We start from the raw sequence: 20,443 nt of genomic DNA, 5'->3' as shown, positions 1-20,443 counted from the left end.
TTTCCCATCTTTATGTATTTTCCTGTTCTGTACAATTCATTTAAAAGTGTGTTTGGCTGCTTTCACTTTATAATTTTTTCAAGATTAATTCATGTTGTAGCATGAATCAGTACTTCGTTCCTTTTTATGGTTGAATAACATTCCCTTGTATGAATATACCATCTTTTGTTTATCTGTTTGTTAGTTGATGGACATTTGGGTTTTTTCCACTTTTGACTGTTACGAATAATCCTGCTATGAACATTCACGTATAAGTTTTCTGTTTGTTTGTTTGTTTTTTGCGGTACGCGGGCCTCTGACTGTTGTGGCCTCTCCCGTTGTGAAGCACAGGCTCCGAACGCGCAGGCTCAGTGGCCGTGGCTCACGGGCCCAGCTGCTCCGCGGCGTGTGGGATCTTCCCGGACCGGGGCACAAACCTGCGTCCCCTGCATCGGCAGGCGGACTCTCAACCACTGCGCCACCAGGGAAGCCCCATGTATAAGTTTTTGTGTGAACATGTTTTCAGTCCTCTTGGGTGTATACCTATGAGTGGAATTACTGGATCATATAATAACCCTATGTTAACCGCTTGAAGAACACCTAGACTGTTTTCCAAAGTGGCTGCACAATTTTACATTTCCACCAGCAATGTACGGAGGATTCCAGTTTCTCCATACCCTCGTTATTTTACATTTTAAAACTTATAGCCCATCCTAGTATGTGTTAATTGGTTTTCTCATTGTGGTTTTTTGATTGGCATTTCTCTAATAACTAATGATGTTGAACATCTTTTCACGTGCTTATTGGCTAGCTTCACTTTTTAGCTGTGTGACATTGGTCAAGTTCTTCAACCTCTGAGCCTCGTTGTTCCATCATCTGTAAAAGGGAGGTAATAATGCATCATGATGTTATTGCAAGGTTAATGGACATGAGGTGTACTTGGAACAGTGCCTGGTATATAGTAGGTACTCCGTTGATACCTAATATTACTTTGCTACTTGAGCTCTAAGTAAGCCGCAATCCAGGCAGCCTTTTCCCAGTGAATTTTGTACATCAGTTGTTGAAGTCAAATACTGAGAGGATGGTGCCCTTTCATTTGCCAGGGCTGCTTTCCTTTTTTACAGCCTCTGTAGGCCTTTCTTTGCTATTCTGTCAACTCTAGCTCTGTGTCCTTTCTAGTGCTGGTTAGGACCATGGAAGATACCCAACGAGAGGCAGAAGGAATCTATGGCCTTAAAACTTGCAGATGATGGTATTGTCAAATTACTTCCTTGACTGTGTCAGCTGTCTCAGTGCTATAACAGTTAAGAGGAGAGAAATAATGAAAGAATTTATGTAAGAGGTGGTAGCCCTATGGAAAGTATTTGGAACGTTGGGCAAGACAGGCAATATGGCAGTCCAGGCAGGGAAACCAAGTGAGCAAAGAAAAGGAAACAGTAATCTTGGAGAAGGGTAGTTAGGAAACCAGCCTGGTAGGAGTAGGGTGTTGGGGAATTGTGAGGGATTATTTGTGAGATTCTTATTCTATTGTTTTCCATTACTTACCCCAGAATATGTAGTGAAAGAAGTTTTATATCTGGAATCATGAGATTTTTGTTCTAATCTTGGTTCTGCTGCAGATTAGCTAGATAACCATGTCAAGTCATCTGTCATTTCTAGGGGGCTAGTTGCTTAAGCAGTAAAATGAGTAATTGGGCATATGTATATCAAATCACCTTGTTGTACACTTTAAATGTCTTATAATTCTATATGTCAATTATATCTCAATAAAGCTAAAACTTTTTAAAAAATGAGTAATTGGGATAGGTCAATGATTCTTAATTGCGAGTGTGCATCAGAACCTACTGGAAGCTATTTTGGAATATAGGCATTTTGATCACACTTGGGAAATTGTTTCAGCAGATCTGAGGTGAGACACAGGTTTTTATATTTTGAAAATGCTTTCCACATGGTTGTGATTTATATTCCTAGTGTTATAAGAGCCATTCGATTTGTTAAAGATCACTAGTCCTTGGCTTTCTGGAGTTGAAATCACTTGGATGGTGGCATAATCAGCTTTAGACCAGCTAAAGGTAATGTGTTGTAGCAGAAAGAGCATGGGCTTTGGTGTCAGTCTGACCTAGGTTCCTGTTTCCCAGCTCTGTAGCCCTAAACATGCCACATCACTTCTCTGAGCCTCGGTTTCCTCATCAGAACAGTGGGGCTTATAATGCCCACATGGTCAGGCTGTGATGATGAGAGAGAACATATCACACTTAGTACTATGCCTGGTACAAGGTAGATGGATGCCCAATCAGTGACTGGTATGAGAGGTATATGCTGGAAGAAACTGTCACCAGGGGACAGCATAAAACTGTACTCCTACCCTGACCTATCTGGAGTTAATCGTAACTCTAGACATAAATGTGTTGCAGTGCAAAGTAAGGATTTTTGCTTCCTTTGCCTGGATATCAAATAAATACAGACCTTACTTTGCTATCTGCTTACCAGTGTCCCTCCCCCTGTTGTGAGTTAATGTGTGACATGGCTATCTACTGTGACTAGACTCTCTTTCCATAGCTTAGAAAAAGATTAATGTGTTGAAACTCCTGTCAGACTCCAGAAAACTACCATTCCTTTAAAACTTAAATAAAAAAATAGGTCAGTTGAGTTCAACAAAACTATCAAGGTCTGCAAGCTCTAGAGACAAAAATCCAAACTTTGCTCCTTCCAGCTACATGACCTAGGGATGTAATGTAAAATGGGGATAATAATAATAGTTATGGCCTCATAAGATTGTTTTGAGTGTTAAATGAGTTAATGCATGTAAAGTAATTGGAACCTTGCTTAACACATAGTACATGTTCAGTATCTGTTAGTAATTATTATTCATATTACTATGCACCAGATCTTATGTGGGAGCCAGGAATACAGAGATTATAAATAAAGTTTCTGCAGTCAAGGAACTTACTGTGGCAGAACCAGTATGCAGACCATTTCAGTATGCTTTATGTACAGCAATAGACACGTGCACAGGAGGGACACTTAACAGTCTGCCTCTATTACATTAAAAATAGTGCTCTCTAGGAAGAAGTTTGGTACAATGGAAAGTGTGCATTCTGGAGTCAGATCAGCTTGGGTTTGAATCTTGTATATACTTACTCAGTATGCAACTTTAGGGGAAGCCAACCTCTCGCAGCCTTAGTTTTTCCATTTCTAAAATAGGGTGAAGTTTCTGACTTCTAACTTTTGGAAATACCCTCCCTATTTGGGTGCCCTGCGGTCTAAGGTGCTCCTAAGAGAGAAAGCAGGGATTTTTTTTTTAAAGAGATGAACTTAGATTCAGATTCTAGCTATATGTCATTTAACCTTTCTGTGTCTATTTCCACTTGTAAGTTTTTTTTTAAAATTATTATTATTATTTTATATTTATTTATTTATTGGCTGCTTTGGGTCTTCGTTGCTGTGCGCGGGCTTTCTCTAGTTGCGGCGAGCGGGTCTACTCTTCATTGTGGTGCGTGGGCTTCTAATTGCGGTGGCTTCTCGTTGTGGAGCACAGGCTTTAGGCATGCAGGCTTCAGTAGTTGTGGCACGCAGGTTCTAGAGTGCAGGCTCAGTAGTTGTGGCGCACGGGCTCAGTTGCTCTGCGGCATGTGGGATCTTCCCAGACCAGGGCTCGAACCCGGGTCCCCTGCATTGGCAGGCGGATTCTTAACCACTGCACCACCAGGGAAGTCCCTCCACTTGCAAGTTTTTTCATCCATATCTACCTTGTCCATGGTTGTTCTGATGATGAGATAATGTATGTAGAGCACATGTGGTATATAGATAATGTATGTAAAGCACATATGGTGCTGAGCAATATATAATAGCTTTATTATCTTTCTAACAAAGTTCTCCTGTTATTGTTTAAAGTAAAAACTTAAATAATATAAACCATGTTAATTTCAGTATTCTTTTAAAGAACCTCAGGCCATAGTTTCATGCAAGGAGTCAAAAAAGACTGGACATTTGAATGAACGCATGGATAATGCTGCCTGTGTTTACAGGAATAATCAAGTTCTAGGGTAGGAGAGACTTTTCTTTTTAAGGCTATTTTGTTCAGCCTCATATAATCTTAAATTTCAACAAACTATAAAATTCAGTTACTAACCTTCCTGATTTCTAACCAAATACAGGTCAGCTTCTGTTGCATGATGTGTTCTTCTCTTCTTCCCTCCTAGGTCTTTCAGAGCCTTGAAGACCACCATTTGGAAGTGGTGGCTTTTTTCAGGGAAAATGGCTTCCATGGCCTTCTTGCCCATGACTCCGAGTATGCTCTCTACAATATTCCCTCTTACTATAGTTCCCATGCTCTGAAGCTGAGCTGGAATGGGAAGAACCTTACTACCAACCAGTTCCTGATGCAGGAGGTGGCCAAGCAGCTGGGCCTGAAGCGGATGAATTTTCCCATATTTGCTGCATTGCTAGGTAGGTGGTCCAAAGAACAGACTCCAGTGATTGTTAAAGTTTCCTCTTGCAGTGTTAAGAGATGAAGATTAGAGTGATTTAGGTTATCATTGTTGGATTTATCTTCTGAAAGTCTGCATGCCGAACACTGTGCTTTTGGGCTTCTTAAACTCAGCATGTTTGTCTTATAAATTAATACAGGATATTCCAGAACATTATTTTGGTTCCTATAAAACTTTTTCTTTTGTTACATTCTATAAGTATTTTATGCAGAGTACCATCTTAGGCCAAAATATCTTACTAGCCCTAGACAACTTTGGTTTCCTACTCAGAGCATTAGCATTTCTTACCCACTGTCTAAATTTAGGTCAAGAACACAAATCATTCTGTATCTTTTTCTTTTTTTTTCTGTTGTGCTAACATTTTATTATGAAAATTCCCAAAAGTACAGCAAAATTGCAAGAATTTTGCTATGAAAATCCTATATCTACCACCTCTATTCTGCCATTAACATTTTACTATACTTGCTTTATCATATATCTGTCCATTCTATCCATCATCAATCTTTCTTTTAAAGGAGTATTTCAAAGTAAATTGCAGAGTGTTGATTATGTTTCGAGTTGGTTTTCCAAGTACTGACAGCATGAAGGTTAATATCTTGTCTCAGGTGTGACCTCTGTTTATAATCCCAAAGGATTTGAGCTTGGATAATCTAGTGGAGTCAGCACAAGTTTTGGAATTAGGCCTTGGACAAATCACTGAAGTTACACCTTCCTGGTTTCAGTTTCCTCATCTGTGAAATGGAATAATAATACTTCACAGTGCTATTGATAAGGTTAAATGAAATAAGATATATAAAATACCCAGCACTTAGTAGGCAGTGAGTAATTGGTGGCTGTTATTATAAAAGGCAGCATGACTGGGTGATAGAAAATAGCATGGACTTTGGAGTCAAACATTCCTAGCTTCTTATCCTGGTGTGGGCACTTATTAGATGTGGCCCCTTGGGCAAAGTCACCAGACTTGCTCAAACCTCAGTTTCCTTATCTATAAACTGGAGGTAATAATATTTACACAGTTATTATAAAGATGATATACATAATGCATGTGAAACATAGTAGGTAATCAAACATAGTTACTGTAGTTGTTACATTAAGAATATAGACCTATGTGAATTATTTGATTGTTTTCTCTCCCAGAAGTCCTTTCATGGCCTGGAGGTTCTAAGAAAACATTTGTACAGTCAATAAATGACAAATATACTTTATAGGTAACCACATTCTCCCAGATGAGGACCTGGCCGCTTTTCACTGGAGCCTCTTGGGACCAGAACATCCCCTTGCATCACTTAAGGTAACGTGACCCATTTCCTGCCTGTACATCAGGTTTTGATTGGAGTTTTGGTAGAATAAATATCTTTCATTAGGCTTAAAATATTTCAGACACTTATAGACAAAAACTTTATAATTATGATCAATACCCTTAAAAAGGAAAAACTCAGTTTTCCACCTAATGTGTAGGGAAAAATCCAGTTATTCCCTCCTATGTCTTTCTTTCCTGTGTTTCTCCTTTACTCCCATACTACTACCACACTCACACAGAACACTTCACTTCTGACACTTCTGGTCACTAAACATGTGGGGGTTTTTCCCTGCACAAAACAGTTTTCTGTGACACCAGCTGGGTGTCCTACAATTTAACTCAATTCTAACACCAACTACCTGAAGATAGCGTCAGATCACACAAGTTAAGGACTCAGTTCCACAAGACTTCCCCCCCCACTTCAGACACCATTCACAAGCCCAGGTTATCACCTGTGCTTCCGACCAACCAACTAACTATAGATTAGAGGTTCCAGTGACCCCCTTCCCAGGTTCAATTAATTTGTTAAAGCACCTCATAGAACTCAGGGAAATACTTACATATATCACTTTATTAAAGGATATGATAAAAGAATGGAGATGAACAACTAGATGAAGAGATACATAGGGTGAGGTGTGGGAGGATCCCAAGCACAGGAGCCTATGTCCCCATGGAGTTGGGGTACATCACCCTCCCGGTACATGGATGTGTTCACCAACCTGGAAGCTCTCCAAAACCTGTACTTTTGGGATTTTATGGAGGCTTTATCATGTAGGCATGATTGATCATTAACTCCATTTTTAGCCCTTCTCCCTTCTCTAGACAATGGGGGTGGGGCTGAAAATTCCAAGCTTCTAATCATGGCTTGGTCTTACCAGTGACCAGCCCTCATCCAGGAGCCCACCCAGAGTCACCTCATTAGAGGAAGAGATGCTCCTAGTGCTCTTACCACTTAGGAAATTACAAGGGTTTTAGGTGCTCTATGCCAGGAACTGGGGTCAGAGAACAATGTATATTTTCTATTATCTCACACCCTTATTATCTTAAGGATTCATACGAACCTATGAAGAAAAATACTAATACCCCAATAAATGAAGTAATGAGCAAAGGACAGAAGCAGACAATTCACAAAAGAGGAACTAGAGTGGCCAATAATATGAGTGGGTGTTAAACCTCACTGGTGATCAGAGATGCAAATTAAATGAGCAGTGTGATCTTTTTTTTTAACCTAAGGGTTTAGCAAATATTGAAAAATTAGTCTACCCGCTCCTACTGAGGCTGTGTTGAGACTGGTGCTCTCATACATTTCTGGAGGTAGTGTAAGCTTTTGGTGGTATTATATTTCCCTAGTTCTTTCAGTCTCCTAGACTATTTCACACCTTTTCCTCTCTCCTTAAGCCTCTAATGCTCCCTCCTCCCTGCTCACTCTCAGCTCATAACTTGGCTTCCTGTTTCACTGAGAAAATTGAAGCAATGGGAAGAGAACTTACACCAGTTCCCACCCTTTCATCTTCTCACCTGCATGCTTTGCCCGCCTCAGATGACCTGTCCATGTTCCTGCCTAAGGCCAACCCCTCTACTCTTATGCTGGATCCATCCCCCATTGCTAACTTCTTTTTGTTAATATAAATTTATTTATTTATTTTTGGGTCTTCGTTACTGTGCACGGGCTTTCTCTAGTTGCGGCAAGCGGAGGCTACTCTTCGTTGTGGTGCGCAGGCTTCTCATTGCGGTGGCTTCTCTTGTTGCGGAGCATGGGCTCTAGGCACGTGGGCTTCAGTAGCTGTGGCACACGGGCTCAGTAGTTGTGGCTCGTGGACTGTAGAGCACAGGCTCAGTAGTTGTGGCGCACGGACTTAGTTGCTCTGCGGCATGTGTGATCTTCCCGGACCAGGGCTTGAACCCGTGTCCCCTGCATTGACAGGTGGATTCTTAACCACTGCACCACCAGGGAAGTCCCCCCCATTGATAACTTAAGGGCATCACTTCAGCAGTTCTCCCCTCTTTCTCCCACATCATCAGTTTCCCTCTGTTATTGGCTCTTTCCCATCAGATGCATAAGCATGCAGCCATCTTAAAAAATAAAACAAAACCTGCCCTTGACTTCACTCCCTCCACCCAAGCTACTGCTCCATATTTCTTCTTCCCTTATAGAAGACTCTTCTAGAGAGTTGTCAAGGCTTGAGCTGTTTACTATCCCCTTTCCATGTTCTGTCTTCAATTTGCTTTGCTGAAATTGCTCTCAACAAATTCACCATGACCATGATGTTAATAAATCCAATGGCCAGGTCTCAGTTTTCATCTTACTTGACCAGTCAGCAGCATATGACCCAGTTGCTCACTCTCTCTTTCTTAGAACATGTTCTTCACTTGGCTTTAAGGACACCACTCTCTTGTAGTTTCCTACCTACTTCACTGGCTGCTGCTTCTGTCTCCTTTGCTGCTTCCTTGTCTTGTCTATTCCTTAACTTTGGAGTGTCCCAGAGTTCTATCCTCAGTCCCTTCTCTTTTCTATCCACACGTGCTGCCTTGGTGATTGATCTCATCTAGTCTCGTGACTTTAAATACCATCTGTCCATTGATGAGTCCTAAATGTATGTCTCCAGCTTTGACCTCCCCTTTGAACTCCAGCTTCTAATATCTAATGGCCTACTAAATATCTCAAAGAAACATGTCCAAATGGAAACTCCTGATCTTTCCTCTAAACCTCTTCCTTCCACAGCCTTCACTAATTTTCATTAATGGCAACCTTATCCTTCCAGTTGCTCAGCCTAAAAGCCTTGGAGTCATCCTTGACTTCTCTCTTTCTCATGCTCCATATCTCCTCTTGTCAGCAAATACCATCAGTTCTTCCTTCAGAATATATCCACTTCTCACCATTTTCACAGCTACTACCTTGGTCGAGCCACCATTCTTGCCTGGATTATTATAACACTTTACTAACTGTTGCTCTTCTCTTGCACTCTTTCTTGCTCCGCCCCCTGGCCCCAAATCTATTCCTAATACAACAGCCAGAGTCATTTTAAAACCTGACTCCAATCATGTCACTTCTCTTTTCAAAATTCTCCAATGGCTCTTTATGTCACTCACCTAATCTTTACCATAGCCTACAAAGCCCTGTACTGTCTGGCCCTCTGGTACAGCTCTGATCTCATCTTCCCTTTTCTTTTGCTCATAGAACCTTTGCACTCACCATTCCCTCTGCTTGGAATGCATTTTCCTCCCACATAGATATTTCCTCACTCCTATAGGTTCTCTCAAATGTTCTTTTCTCAGAGTGACCTTTCCTGACACCCTGTTTAAAATTACATGCCCTGCCCCACACACAGTTGCATTCCCTACCCCCTTCTCTGCTGAGATTTTCTCCATAGCACTTATCTACATCTAGCACACTATACGTTTTACTTAGTCTGTTTGTTTGACTCCCCTTACCCCATCCCAACACACCTACACTAGAATTTAAGCTTCCTTGAGGGCAGGGAGTTTTGTCTATCTTGTTCACTGCTGTATCCCTGATGCCTAGGACAGTGCCTGGCACACAGTAGGCAGTAAATATTTGTTGAAGGAAGGAATGATTATTTGGCTAAATAATTTATATAAAAAGCCTTAAAGAAGTTTATAGCCTTTTACTCAGTAATTACCATTCTAGGAAGCTTGTAATTAAATAATTGGAAGGTGGACAACAAATCATACCTACATTTCATCACAGCATTTAAAAATCCCTTATTTAAAAAAATTTCAAGCATCACAAAAGTAGAAAAAATAATATAATAATATAGTCAACCATCACTATAACATCTTCCAGATCCAACAGTTATTAAGATGTGGCCACACTTGCTGGGTTATTTTGTTGTTGTTGCTGTTGCTAATGTATTTTAAAACAAATGCCAGACCTTAAGTCATTTCACTCTCACGTTCTTTGATATGCATCTCTAAAACATATGGATATTTTCTTACATAAGCACAATGCCATTATTACTCCTAACAAAATTAATGATAATTTCTTGGTATCATCTTAATAACTAGTCCATTTTTAGATTTTCCTGATTGTCTCACAAAGGCCTTTTTGTGGTTAGTTCAAATCAGGATCCAAACATGGTCCACACATTACAACATTACCTTTAATAGCAAAAATTTGGAGGCGGCCAAAATGTATCATGAAAGAAAACTGATTAATTATGGCAGTGTCATAAAACAGTGGTTATCTTTGTAGTGGGATAATTGCTGCTATGGTTTTGTCTTTCTTTATACTTTTCAATCTTGGTTCCAAGTGTTCTGTACTGAAAATTAGAGGGAAGACTAAAAAGATTTTAACTGTCTCTCAGTGAATTAACTGAATTTGAATTCTGTATCTCACCCCTGTCTCACCCTTTTTCTTAGTGACCCATCTTTGATATCAGTGTGCCTGGCTTATCTTCCTTCTTCTAGGTCAGAGCTCATCAGCTGGTTCTTCCTCCCTGTGATGTGGTAATCAAGGCTGTTTCTGAGTATGTTAGTTCCATCAAAGACCCCTCAAACCTGGATGTGGTTGGGAAGGATGTTTTCAAACAGTCTCAGGTGAGCTAGCCTCTCCCTTCCTAAAAATGGCCAGTTTTCTTACCTTCACAAATACCACCAACAGATCTGATCTTTTTTGTGTTGCCTACCTCCTCTCCTCCTAGCTGCTTATCTTCTCTCTGCTTATAGACTGGAGCCTCAAAGTTTCTTTTAGAAAACATCACTAGGCCTGGATTTAAAGGATTCTTTACCTTTTTTCCACTGATTATTAAAGTTATATAAGCTCATCCTAGAAGATTTAGAAAATGTCACTTATGATCTCATTAACCAGAAACAACTTGCTATAGTTATCACTCTGGCATATATCCTTCCCTTTTTTCTTTTTTTGTTTCAGTGTATATTTTAATGTGAAGGAGGTCTTGCTTATTGAAGGATAATGGATACTGAAAAAGACTACTTAAGTAGGTCCATTTAAAACAAGAATCAATGTTTCATCGTTAATAGTGAAAAAGGGGCTCAACTGGGATTTTGTCTTGTGAAATGAAACTAAAAGTTAGGAAAATAAGTTAGTTTTATTTTTTTAAATTTCATCTATATTTACACTCTGGGTTTTTCAGTTTTATTTTTTAAATTAACATACAATAAAACTCACTTTTGCATCTGTGTTTAGGTAGTTACACAAATTTTTAACACATGTATAGATTTATGTAGCCAACATCACAATCAGGATCAGAACAGTTGAACCACCCCCAAAATTTCTCATGCTTTCCCTTTGCAGTCACATCCAAACTCATCCCTAATCCATGGAAACTACCAGTCTATTCTCTGTCATAGTTATATCTTAGAGAATAGCATGTAAACGAAATCATAGAGTATGTAATCTTTTGAGAATGGCATTTTGCATTCAACATAACGCCTTTGAGATTGTTCTAAATTGTTGCATGTTGCGTGTATGGATAATTCATTCCTTTTTATTGCCAAGTAGTATACATTGTGTGGCTATACCACAGTTTGTTTATGCATTCACCCTTAGAGGATATTCGAGTTGTTTCCAATTTTTGGTGGTTTGAATAGAGCTTCTATAAACATTTCTGTACAGGTTTTTGTATGAACATAAGTTTTCATTTCCCTACTGTAAATACCTAGCAATGGGATTTCTGGGTCGTATGGTAAGTATATGTTTAACTGTAACTTCATAAGACTCTGCCAAACCGTTTTCCAGAGTGGCTATTCCATTCCTTACCAGCACTTGTTATTGTTGGTATTGTTATTGTTACTATTAGTCATTCTAACAGCTATGTAGTGGTAGTTCATCATAATTTTAATTTGCATTTCTCAAATGACTAATGACGAACATTTTTTTTCTTGTGCTTATTTACCATCCATATATCCTTTCTGGTGAATGGTCTGTTCATGAACAGTCTTTTGCCCATTTTTTAACTGGGTTGTTTGATTACTTACTGTTGAGTTTCGAGAGTTCTTTATATATTCTGCATACTAGACCTTTGTCAGATATCTGGTTTGCAAATATTTTCCCCCAGTCTGTAGTTTGTCTTTACATTCTTTTAACAGTGTCTTTTGCAAAGCAAAAGTTTTCAATTTTTATTAATTTATAACTTTTATGGATCATGCTTTTGGTGTCATGTCTAAGAACTCTTTGCCTAACTGCAGGCACAATAATATTGTCCTGTTTTCTTCTAAGAATTATATAGTTTTACATTTTACATTTAGAACAAATCATCCATTTTGAGTTCATATTTTTAGAAGTGTGAGGTGTTTTGTTTTGTTTTTGCATATGGATGTTCAATTGTTTCAACAAAGTTTGGTGAAAAGACTCTTCTTTCTCCATTGAATTGCCTTTGTCAAAAATCAGTTGTCTGTATTTGTGTGGATGTATTTCTGGACTGTATTCTGTTCAGTTGTCCTATGTATCTATCTCTTTTGAAATAGCACACTGTTTTGAATCCTGTAGCTCTATGGTAAGACTTAAGATTGGGTGGTGATTCCTCTAATTTTATTCTTCTTTTTCAAAATTATTTTGTCTATTTAAGTTCATTTTTCTTTCCATATACATTTTAGAATAATATTGTCTATATCTACAAAAAATCCTGGTGGGTTTTAATTGGAATTCCTTTAAATATATACATGAATTTGGTGAGTCTTCAAATCCATGAATATGATATACCTCTGCATTTATTTATTTGTCTTTGATTTAGTTCATCAGTGCTTTATAGTTTTCAGCTTATGTCTTATACATTGTTTTATATTTATACTTAAGTATTTCATATTGCAGGCACCTATTATAAAAGATATTGTTTTGTTTATTTCAGTTTCTAATTGTTTGTTGCTAGTATATAGAAATATGATTGATTTTTGTTTGTTGACCTTGTATGCTGAAACCTTTCTAAACTCACTAGGAGCTTTTTGGTAGGTTTCTTGGTATTTTCTGTATAGGTGATCATGTTGTCAGTGAATAGGGACAATTTTAGTACTTTCTTTTCCAGTCTGTATGCCCTTTTTTTTTCCTTGACTTACTGCACTATCTAGGATTTCTAAACAGTGTTGAATAGGACTACTGAGAGAGGATATCCTTGTCTTGTTCCTGATATTTGGGGAAAGCATTCAGTCAGCATTAAGTATAATGATAGGTTTTGTAGATGCATGTTATTAGGTTGAGGAAGATCTCTTCTATTCCTAGTTTACTGAAAGTTCTTATCATTAATGGATGCTGTATTTTGTCAAATGTATTTTTGTATGTCTATTGATAGGATCATGTGCTTTTTCTTCTTTAGTCCATTGATTTTTGAATATTGAGCCATCCTTGCATTCCCAAGATATGGCAAAAATGTATTATTCTTTTTTTACATTGTTGGATATAAATTACTAGTATTTCATTGAGTATTTTTATATGTATTTTCATGAGGAATATTGGACTGTAGTTTTTATGTGTGTGTGTTTTCTTTGTTTGATTTTGATATCAGGGTAATGCAGGACTCATAAAATGTATTGGCAAGTATTCCTTCCTCTTCCATTTTTTGGAAGAGATTGTGTAGAATTGGTGTTTTTCTTCTTTAATTGTTTGGTAGAATTTTCCAGTGATGTATCAGGCATGGATTTCTTTGAATTTATCTTGTTTAGGGTTTGCTGAGCATCTTTAATTTCTAAGTATATCTTTCACTAAATTTGAGAAGTTTTCAGCTATTATTATTCAAACAGATTTTCTGTTCCACATTCTCCTTTCCTCCTGTGACTACAATGGCACCAGTGTTTGACCTTTTGTTATTACCCCATAGATACTTGAGACTCTGTTTTTTAAAAAATTATTTTCCTCTCTGTTTTTCACACTGGATAATTTCTATGGATTCATCATTAACTTTGTTGATTCTTTCCTTGGCCATCTCTTTTCTTTTTCTTTAAATTTTTTTTTTATTGGAGTATAGTTGCTTTACAATGTTGTGTTAGTTTCAGGTGTACAGCAAACTGAATCAGTAATACATATACATATATCCACACTTTTTTAGATTCTTTTCCCATATAAACCATTACAGAGTATTGAGTAGAGTTCCCTGTGCTATACAGTAGGTCCTTATTAGTTATCTATTTTATATATATTAGTGTGTATATGTCAGTCCCAATCTCCTAATTTATCCCTTCCTGCCTTTCACCTTTGGTAACAATAAGTTTTTCTACATCTGTGACTTGGTTTCTGTTTTTTAAATAAGTTCATTTGTACCATTTTTTTAGATTCCACATGTAAACAATATCATATGATATTTGTCTTTCTCTGTCTTACTTCACTTAGTATGATAATCTCTAGGTCCATCCATGTTGCTGCAAATGGCATTATTTCATTCTTTTTTATGGCTGAGTAATATTCCATCGAATACATGTACCACATCTTCTTTATCCATTCCTCTGCCGATGGACATTTAGGTTGCTTTCATGTCTTAGCTATTGTAAATAGTGCTGCAGTGAACATTGGGGTGCATGTATCTTTTTGAATTATGGTTTTCTCTGGATATATGCCCAGGAGTGGGATTACTGGATCATATGGTAGTTCTATTTTTAGTTTTTTAAGGAACCTCCATACTGTTCTCCATAATGGTTGTACCAATTTACATCCCCACCAACAGTGTAGGAGGGTTCCTTTTCCTCCACACCCTCTCCAGCATTTATTATTTGTAGATTTTTTGATGATGACCATTCTGACCAGTGTGAGGTGATACCTCATTGTAGTTTTGATTTGCATTTCTCTGATAATTAGTGATGTTGAGCATTTTTTAACGTGCTTTTTGGCCATCTGTATGTCTTCTTTGGAGAAATGTCTATTTAGATCTTCCACCCATTTTTTGACTGGGTTGTTTGTTTTCTGATATTGAGCTGCATGTGCTGCTTGTATTGGGTTGGCAAAAAGTTTGCTCGGGTTTTTCTGTAACATCTTACGGAAAAACCTGAGTGAACTTTTTGCCAACACAGTATACTTTGGAGATTAATCCCTTGTTGGTCGCTTCTTTTGCAAATATTTTCTCCCATTCTGTGGGTTGTTTTTTGTTTTGTTTATGGTTTCCTTTGCTGTGCAAAAGCTTTTAAGTTTCATTAGGTCCCATTTTGGTTTTTATTTTCATTACTTCAGGAGGTGGATCAAAAAAGATGGCTGCAATTTATGTCAGAGAGTGTTCTGCCTGTGTTTTCCTCTAAGAGTTTTTTAGTATCCTATCTTACATTTAGGTCTTTAATCCATTTTGAGTTTATTTTTGTGTATGGTGTTAGGGAGTGTTCTAACTTCATTCTTTTACATGTAGCTGTCCAGTTTTCCCAGCACCACTTACTGAAGTTGGTCATCTCTTTTCTGCTGTAGAACCCATCCAATGAGGTTTTTTTTTAAAATTCTGACTATTGTATTTTTTTTCAGGTTATTTATTTTTTTAAAAAAATTATTTATTTTATTTTTGGCTGTGTTGGGTCTTAGTTGTGGTGTGTGGGCTTCTCTCTAGTTGTGGTGTGTGGGCTCAGTAGTTGCAGCGCGTGGGCTTAGCTGCCCCACAGCATGTGTGGGATCTTAGTTCCCCAACAGGGATTGAACCCATGTCCCCTTAACCACTGGACCACCACGGAAGTCCCTGAGTTTGTTTCTTTTTGTTTTGTGTTTTAATTTTTATTTTATAGTGGAGTATAGTTTTTTTATTTTTATTTTTTTAACTCTTTATTTTATATTGGAGTAGAGGTGACTAACAATGTTGCATTAGTTTCAGGTGTACAGTAAAGTGATTCAGTTATACATATACATGTAGCTATTCTTTTTCAAATTCTTTTCCCATTTAGGTTGTTACATAACATTGAGCAGAGTTCCCTGTGTTATACAGTACGAGTATTGTATTTTAAATTCTAAAGTTTCCGTTTGGTTCTTCTTTTTTTTTTAACATCTTTATTGGAGTATAATTGCTTTACAATGGTGTGTTAGTTTCTGCTTTATAACAAAGTGAATCAGCTATACATATACATATGTTCCCATATCGCTTCCCTCTTGCATCTCCCTCCCTCCCACCCTCCCTATCCCACCCCTCTAGGTGGTCACAAAGCACCGAGCTGTTCTCCCTGTGCTATGCGGCTGTTTCCCACTAGCTATCTATTTTACATTTGGTAGTGTATATATGTCCATGCCACTCTCTCACTTTGTCACAGCTTACCCTTCCCCCTCCCCATATCCTCAAGTCCATTCTCTAGTAGGTCTGTGTCTTTATTCCCATCTCACCCCTAGGTTCTTCATGACATATTTTGTTTTTTAGATTCCATATATATGTGTTAGCATACGGTATTTGTTTTTCTCTTTCTGATTTACTTCACTCTGTATGACAGACTCTAGGTCCATCCACCTCACTACAAATAACTCAATTTCGTTTCTTTTCATTTGGCTCTTCTTTATGTATTATCTTTCTTTGCTGAGATTTTCTTATTTCTTTTTAGTTTTAAATTATTTATTCTTATTTTAAACCTACTCAAAGAATGTTTTTCTCTGGGTAAAAGAGAAGCAGTGAGGATAAACACAAGCAAAATTTTGTTCTTAGCAATTACAGAATTTAAACAGTGGAATGACAGTCTTTTTCAGCGTCCTGACATTTAGGTCGAATTGATTTTGATTTTATGTCTGCTAAAGATCACCTGCTACGTATATATTTTTTTAAAGTAGAGTTGAGAATTAAAGTGAATAGAGAAAAAGTGTGATCTAGGAGAAAGGTCCTAAGGTCTACTTATTTTTGCTGAGATTATCTATCTTTCTGTTTCAAAAGTGTTTCTCCTACCTTCAAGCATTTTTATAAAGCTGCATAATGTCTTTGTCAGATAAGTTCAACGTGTGTGTCATCTCAGTGTAGGCATATATTGATTATTTCCATGCAATTTAAGATTTTCCTGGTTATGCCCAGGCCAAGTAAATTTGGATTGGACATTTTGAATATTATGTTTTGAGGTTCCTAGTCTTATTTCAATATAGTCGGGAATGTTGACAGTTTTGTTTTAAGAGGCAATTGACCCATTTAAGTTCAGACCACAAGTTCTCACCATCCTACTGTGGGCCTTGGTTTCAATGTCAGTGCAGTTTTCAAAGCCTTTGCAAACCTATTTGGATCAGTCCCATGAACGCCACCCAGTTGCCAGTCTGGGACTTGGGCAGTGGTTTATCTGTTCAGTTCTCAGAGTCTGTGGTCTGCTGTTTTAAGTGTCAGATCCACACATGTGCTGCTCCCTCTTTGCAATCCCTTCAGTACTTCCCAGTTCATCGGGCCACCCTTTTTCAGCATCTAGGGCCAAGCAGCAGGAGGACAGAGAAAAAGCATTGAAGGCTCACTCCACCCTACTGAGACCACTGCTTCTCTGATCAGAGAGGAAGTTTCCTCATTCAGAGATTGAGCTTCCCGCTATTCCCCTATTGCCACTGCTGCCACCACAGGTTTGCTTCAGGCTGGCACACATGAGAACAGAAAAAAGGAAAAGAAAAATGGGGGTATTTCCATACATTTTCTTGAGTTTTCAGAGACCCTTTTCCCACTCTTCAAGCCAGAACTGGACTAGGGTTTCTCCTGGAGCTCTCTCCACATCAGTGGACGCTTCCAGATTTCAGGCTGCATTGTGTCCACACCAGGGGACATTGGAGAAAAAAGAAATGCTAAAATCACCCTTGGTTTGGTGGTACTTCGAATTCTGGTCTTCTTCCCAGAGTCTTCAAATAGTGGCTCCTGGTTTCTGTAACTACCTTCAGTGGGAACAAATTGGAGGGTACTTACCCCATCTTATCCAGAATGGAAACCTCTCTATAGATGTTTTTAAATGAATAAAAAATGAAATCAGTGTTTGATTTTGGGGGCATAAGTTTTCCTAACAAAATTTTGTGATAGCCCTGTCTAACACCCACTAGTTCACATTTAACTTTCTGGCACAATCATAAAGAGTGTTTTGTGTTTTTTTTTAATAAAAAGTATACTTGGGCTTTATTTTCCCAAAAGGCTTACATTCTGTTGATATTCAAATCATTCTCTTTTCAAGTGTCTTGCCTGCCATCATCTTTCATAATTCTCTCTTCCACCACTGATGAACACTAACTGCAACAGATCCTCATTGGTCTGTGGCTTCTACTATGATGTGAGCAGTCCTCTATCATGTCCCTTGACTATAGGAAGTCCTGACCTTTATGACAGATTTGCTCATTCACTTTGTTACTTTGCATTGCACTCTCAGCTGTTTTCATGAGATGATTAGGAAGAGAGTGACTCACAAAAAGAGAAATTGACATGTTGGGTAGGGAGAGATCCTAGTGTTAAGTAGGGGATACTGTTTAGATGGAGAATAAATTTTCCTTCCAATTTTTTATTGTGGTAAAATACACGTAAAATTTACCATCTTAACCATTATAAATATACAGTTGAGTGGTATTAATTACATTCATAATATTGTGCAACCATCACCATCATTCATCCCCATAACTCTTTTTATCTTGTAAAACTGAAACTGTACCCATCAAATGATAACTCCCCATTCTCTCCTTCCTCCCAGCCCCTGGCAACCACCATTCTACTTTTGGCCTCTGATTTTGACTACTTTACATACTTCATATAAGTGGAATTATATAATATATATTTTTGCAACAGGCTTATTTCACTTAGCATAATGTCCTCAAGGTTCTTCCATGTTGTAGCATGTATCAGAATTTCCTTCTCTTTTAAGACTGAATAATATTCCATTGTATATAAATGTAGGAAAAGTTTTGTAAGTGCTCAATTGAGTGGTGAATATTTTTAATGTTATAGCTTTTGCTTCCCTTTGTAGCTTCATGAGTTTTGGAACTTGGATAATGACTATTCTTAATAACAAGAATCCACTTTTCACTAAACAAAACAAAACAAAATTTTTTAATAGAGACTTTGCTTCTAATTCCACCCTAAATGTTTCACAGTATTTCCTAGTCCTCTTTATATGTATGTTTTGATGTGGTAGTCATCTCAGTGTAGTCATTTTTAGCCTGCTTTTTTCACTTAACATTATGTTTTAAGCCATTTTTCTTTGTTGTATAATTTTCACAAACATTTTTAACAGTTATAGAATTATGAGAGCTCTTTTAACAAACATACAAAAACTGCTAGGTAATAGTGTCAAAGTATGGGGTTCTACTCTGCTACTTCTGGCCTCTGTGGATCTTTAAAAGAAAAGGGCAGGACTTAATTAAATATGATCATATATAAAATACTGAATGAACTTCTGTAGATAAGGTCCCATGTTAGACAGTAGGATATAAATGTGAATAAACCATTCTTTGTCCTCAGAGAGCTTGAGGTTAAATGGGGAGGTAGAAGCAAATAAATAAGTACAACAAAGAAAAAAAACACAGTAAAGTTTTCACAGAAGGAGAGATTTCATAGAATTGGTGCCTCTTTAAGGAAGAGTAAATGTTTGCCTTTCAGGGCACAGAACAGAGTGGTACACTGAGGGAAGTACACATAATTCAGTATTTCAGGGTATTGGGCCATAGATCTATACTCACTGACATATAATAGTTTATAAGACATACTGTTAAGTGCAAAAAGCAATTTGAAAAACAATATGATAAGATTCCACTTATGTGAAAAAAGCAAAACCATATTGGTGTACATATATATGTGTGCGTATAAACACAGCAAAAGTTATGACAGGACATATACCAAACTGGTAACAGTGGTCACTTTTGGGGAGGGGAGTGGGTACAGAGGTAGAGATATTAAGGAAGATTCTGTATATGGCTTGTATGTCTTAGGAGATTGTTTTTAGTTATTATTATGTGTTATTAAATATAATAGGGAAATAATAATGAATATATAAATAATGGAACCTTGATGCAATGGAATGTTATTTACATGTCATTCTGTAAGTCAGTAATTTGCAAACATTCTTTAGATTTGAAACCCTTTTTCAAACAATTATGTCCAATTTTTGAAAAAGGAGAGTGATATTTTGTTTCTAAGTGAGGCTGGAGGACCTGGAGATCTTGATATCTGTATTTGTGTGCCTGCATGCAGGCAAGTAAAGAGATCTGGAATGCTGTGTAGATCTTAGAGTGTTAACAATTACAAACTCTGAGAGATAAGATTATAACTGTTTAAATTTTTCTTTTTTATTATATCTTTTAATTTTCCTATAAAAAATAAGTGTTATAGTTAGGAGATGATTTTTTGTAGAAAATATTCAACACTGAGGCTATAGGGTGAATTGGGCACTCTCATGCACTGATGATGAGAGTATAACTTGAGACATCTGCTTTGGAAAGAGATTTAGTATCATGTGTCAAGAGTCTATGAAAATGACCATATCCTTTGACCTAGTAATTCCACTTCTAAGAATATGCCCTATGAAATAACCCAAGAAAATTATGTAAAAATATGCTCATCAGAGCATTATTTATAATGAGAAATTAGAAATGACTTTAATCTTATATTCTATTTGATGAAATATTATGAAGGTCATAAGTTATATTCAAGAGGATTTGAAAATTACATTGGAAAAAGCTTAATAAGGAAAAGTCCCTTCTCAATCAGCCCCAACCCCGCAGAGGTAAACGGTATTTTCTATCACCATAGATAAGTTTCGCTTCTACTTGAACTTTATATTTACTCTTTTGTGTGTCTCTTCTTTCATTCATTATTATGTCTGAGAT

General features: G+C 37.4%; 1 protein-coding gene across 11 annotated transcripts in view; it reads left to right on the top strand.

Annotated features, from left to right (window-relative positions):
• FAM120C (family with sequence similarity 120 member C) overlaps positions 1-20,443 on the top strand; it is a 139,307-nt gene that overhangs the window by 23,647 nt on the left and 95,217 nt on the right. For 9 of the 11 annotated variants that reach the window (XM_079909905.1, XM_079909907.1, XM_079909904.1 and 6 more), the window contains exons 2-4: positions 4,182-4,428; positions 5,678-5,760; positions 10,198-10,326. In XM_079909905.1, coding sequence (XP_079766031.1) covers positions 4,182-4,428; positions 5,678-5,760; positions 10,198-10,326 — 459 coding nt within the window. The remainder of the gene's footprint in view (positions 1-4,181; positions 4,429-5,677; positions 5,761-10,197; positions 10,327-20,443) is intronic. The other 2 variants (XM_079909906.1, XM_079909903.1) reach the window with 1 other exon arrangement.

This window comes from Stenella coeruleoalba (genome assembly GCF_951394435.1).
Source record: "Stenella coeruleoalba genome assembly, chromosome: X".
Taxonomy (NCBI): Eukaryota; Metazoa; Chordata; class Mammalia; order Artiodactyla; family Delphinidae; genus Stenella; species Stenella coeruleoalba.
The sequence above is the reverse complement of the archived record's forward strand: the minus strand, read 5'-3'. Positions and strand labels throughout refer to the sequence as shown.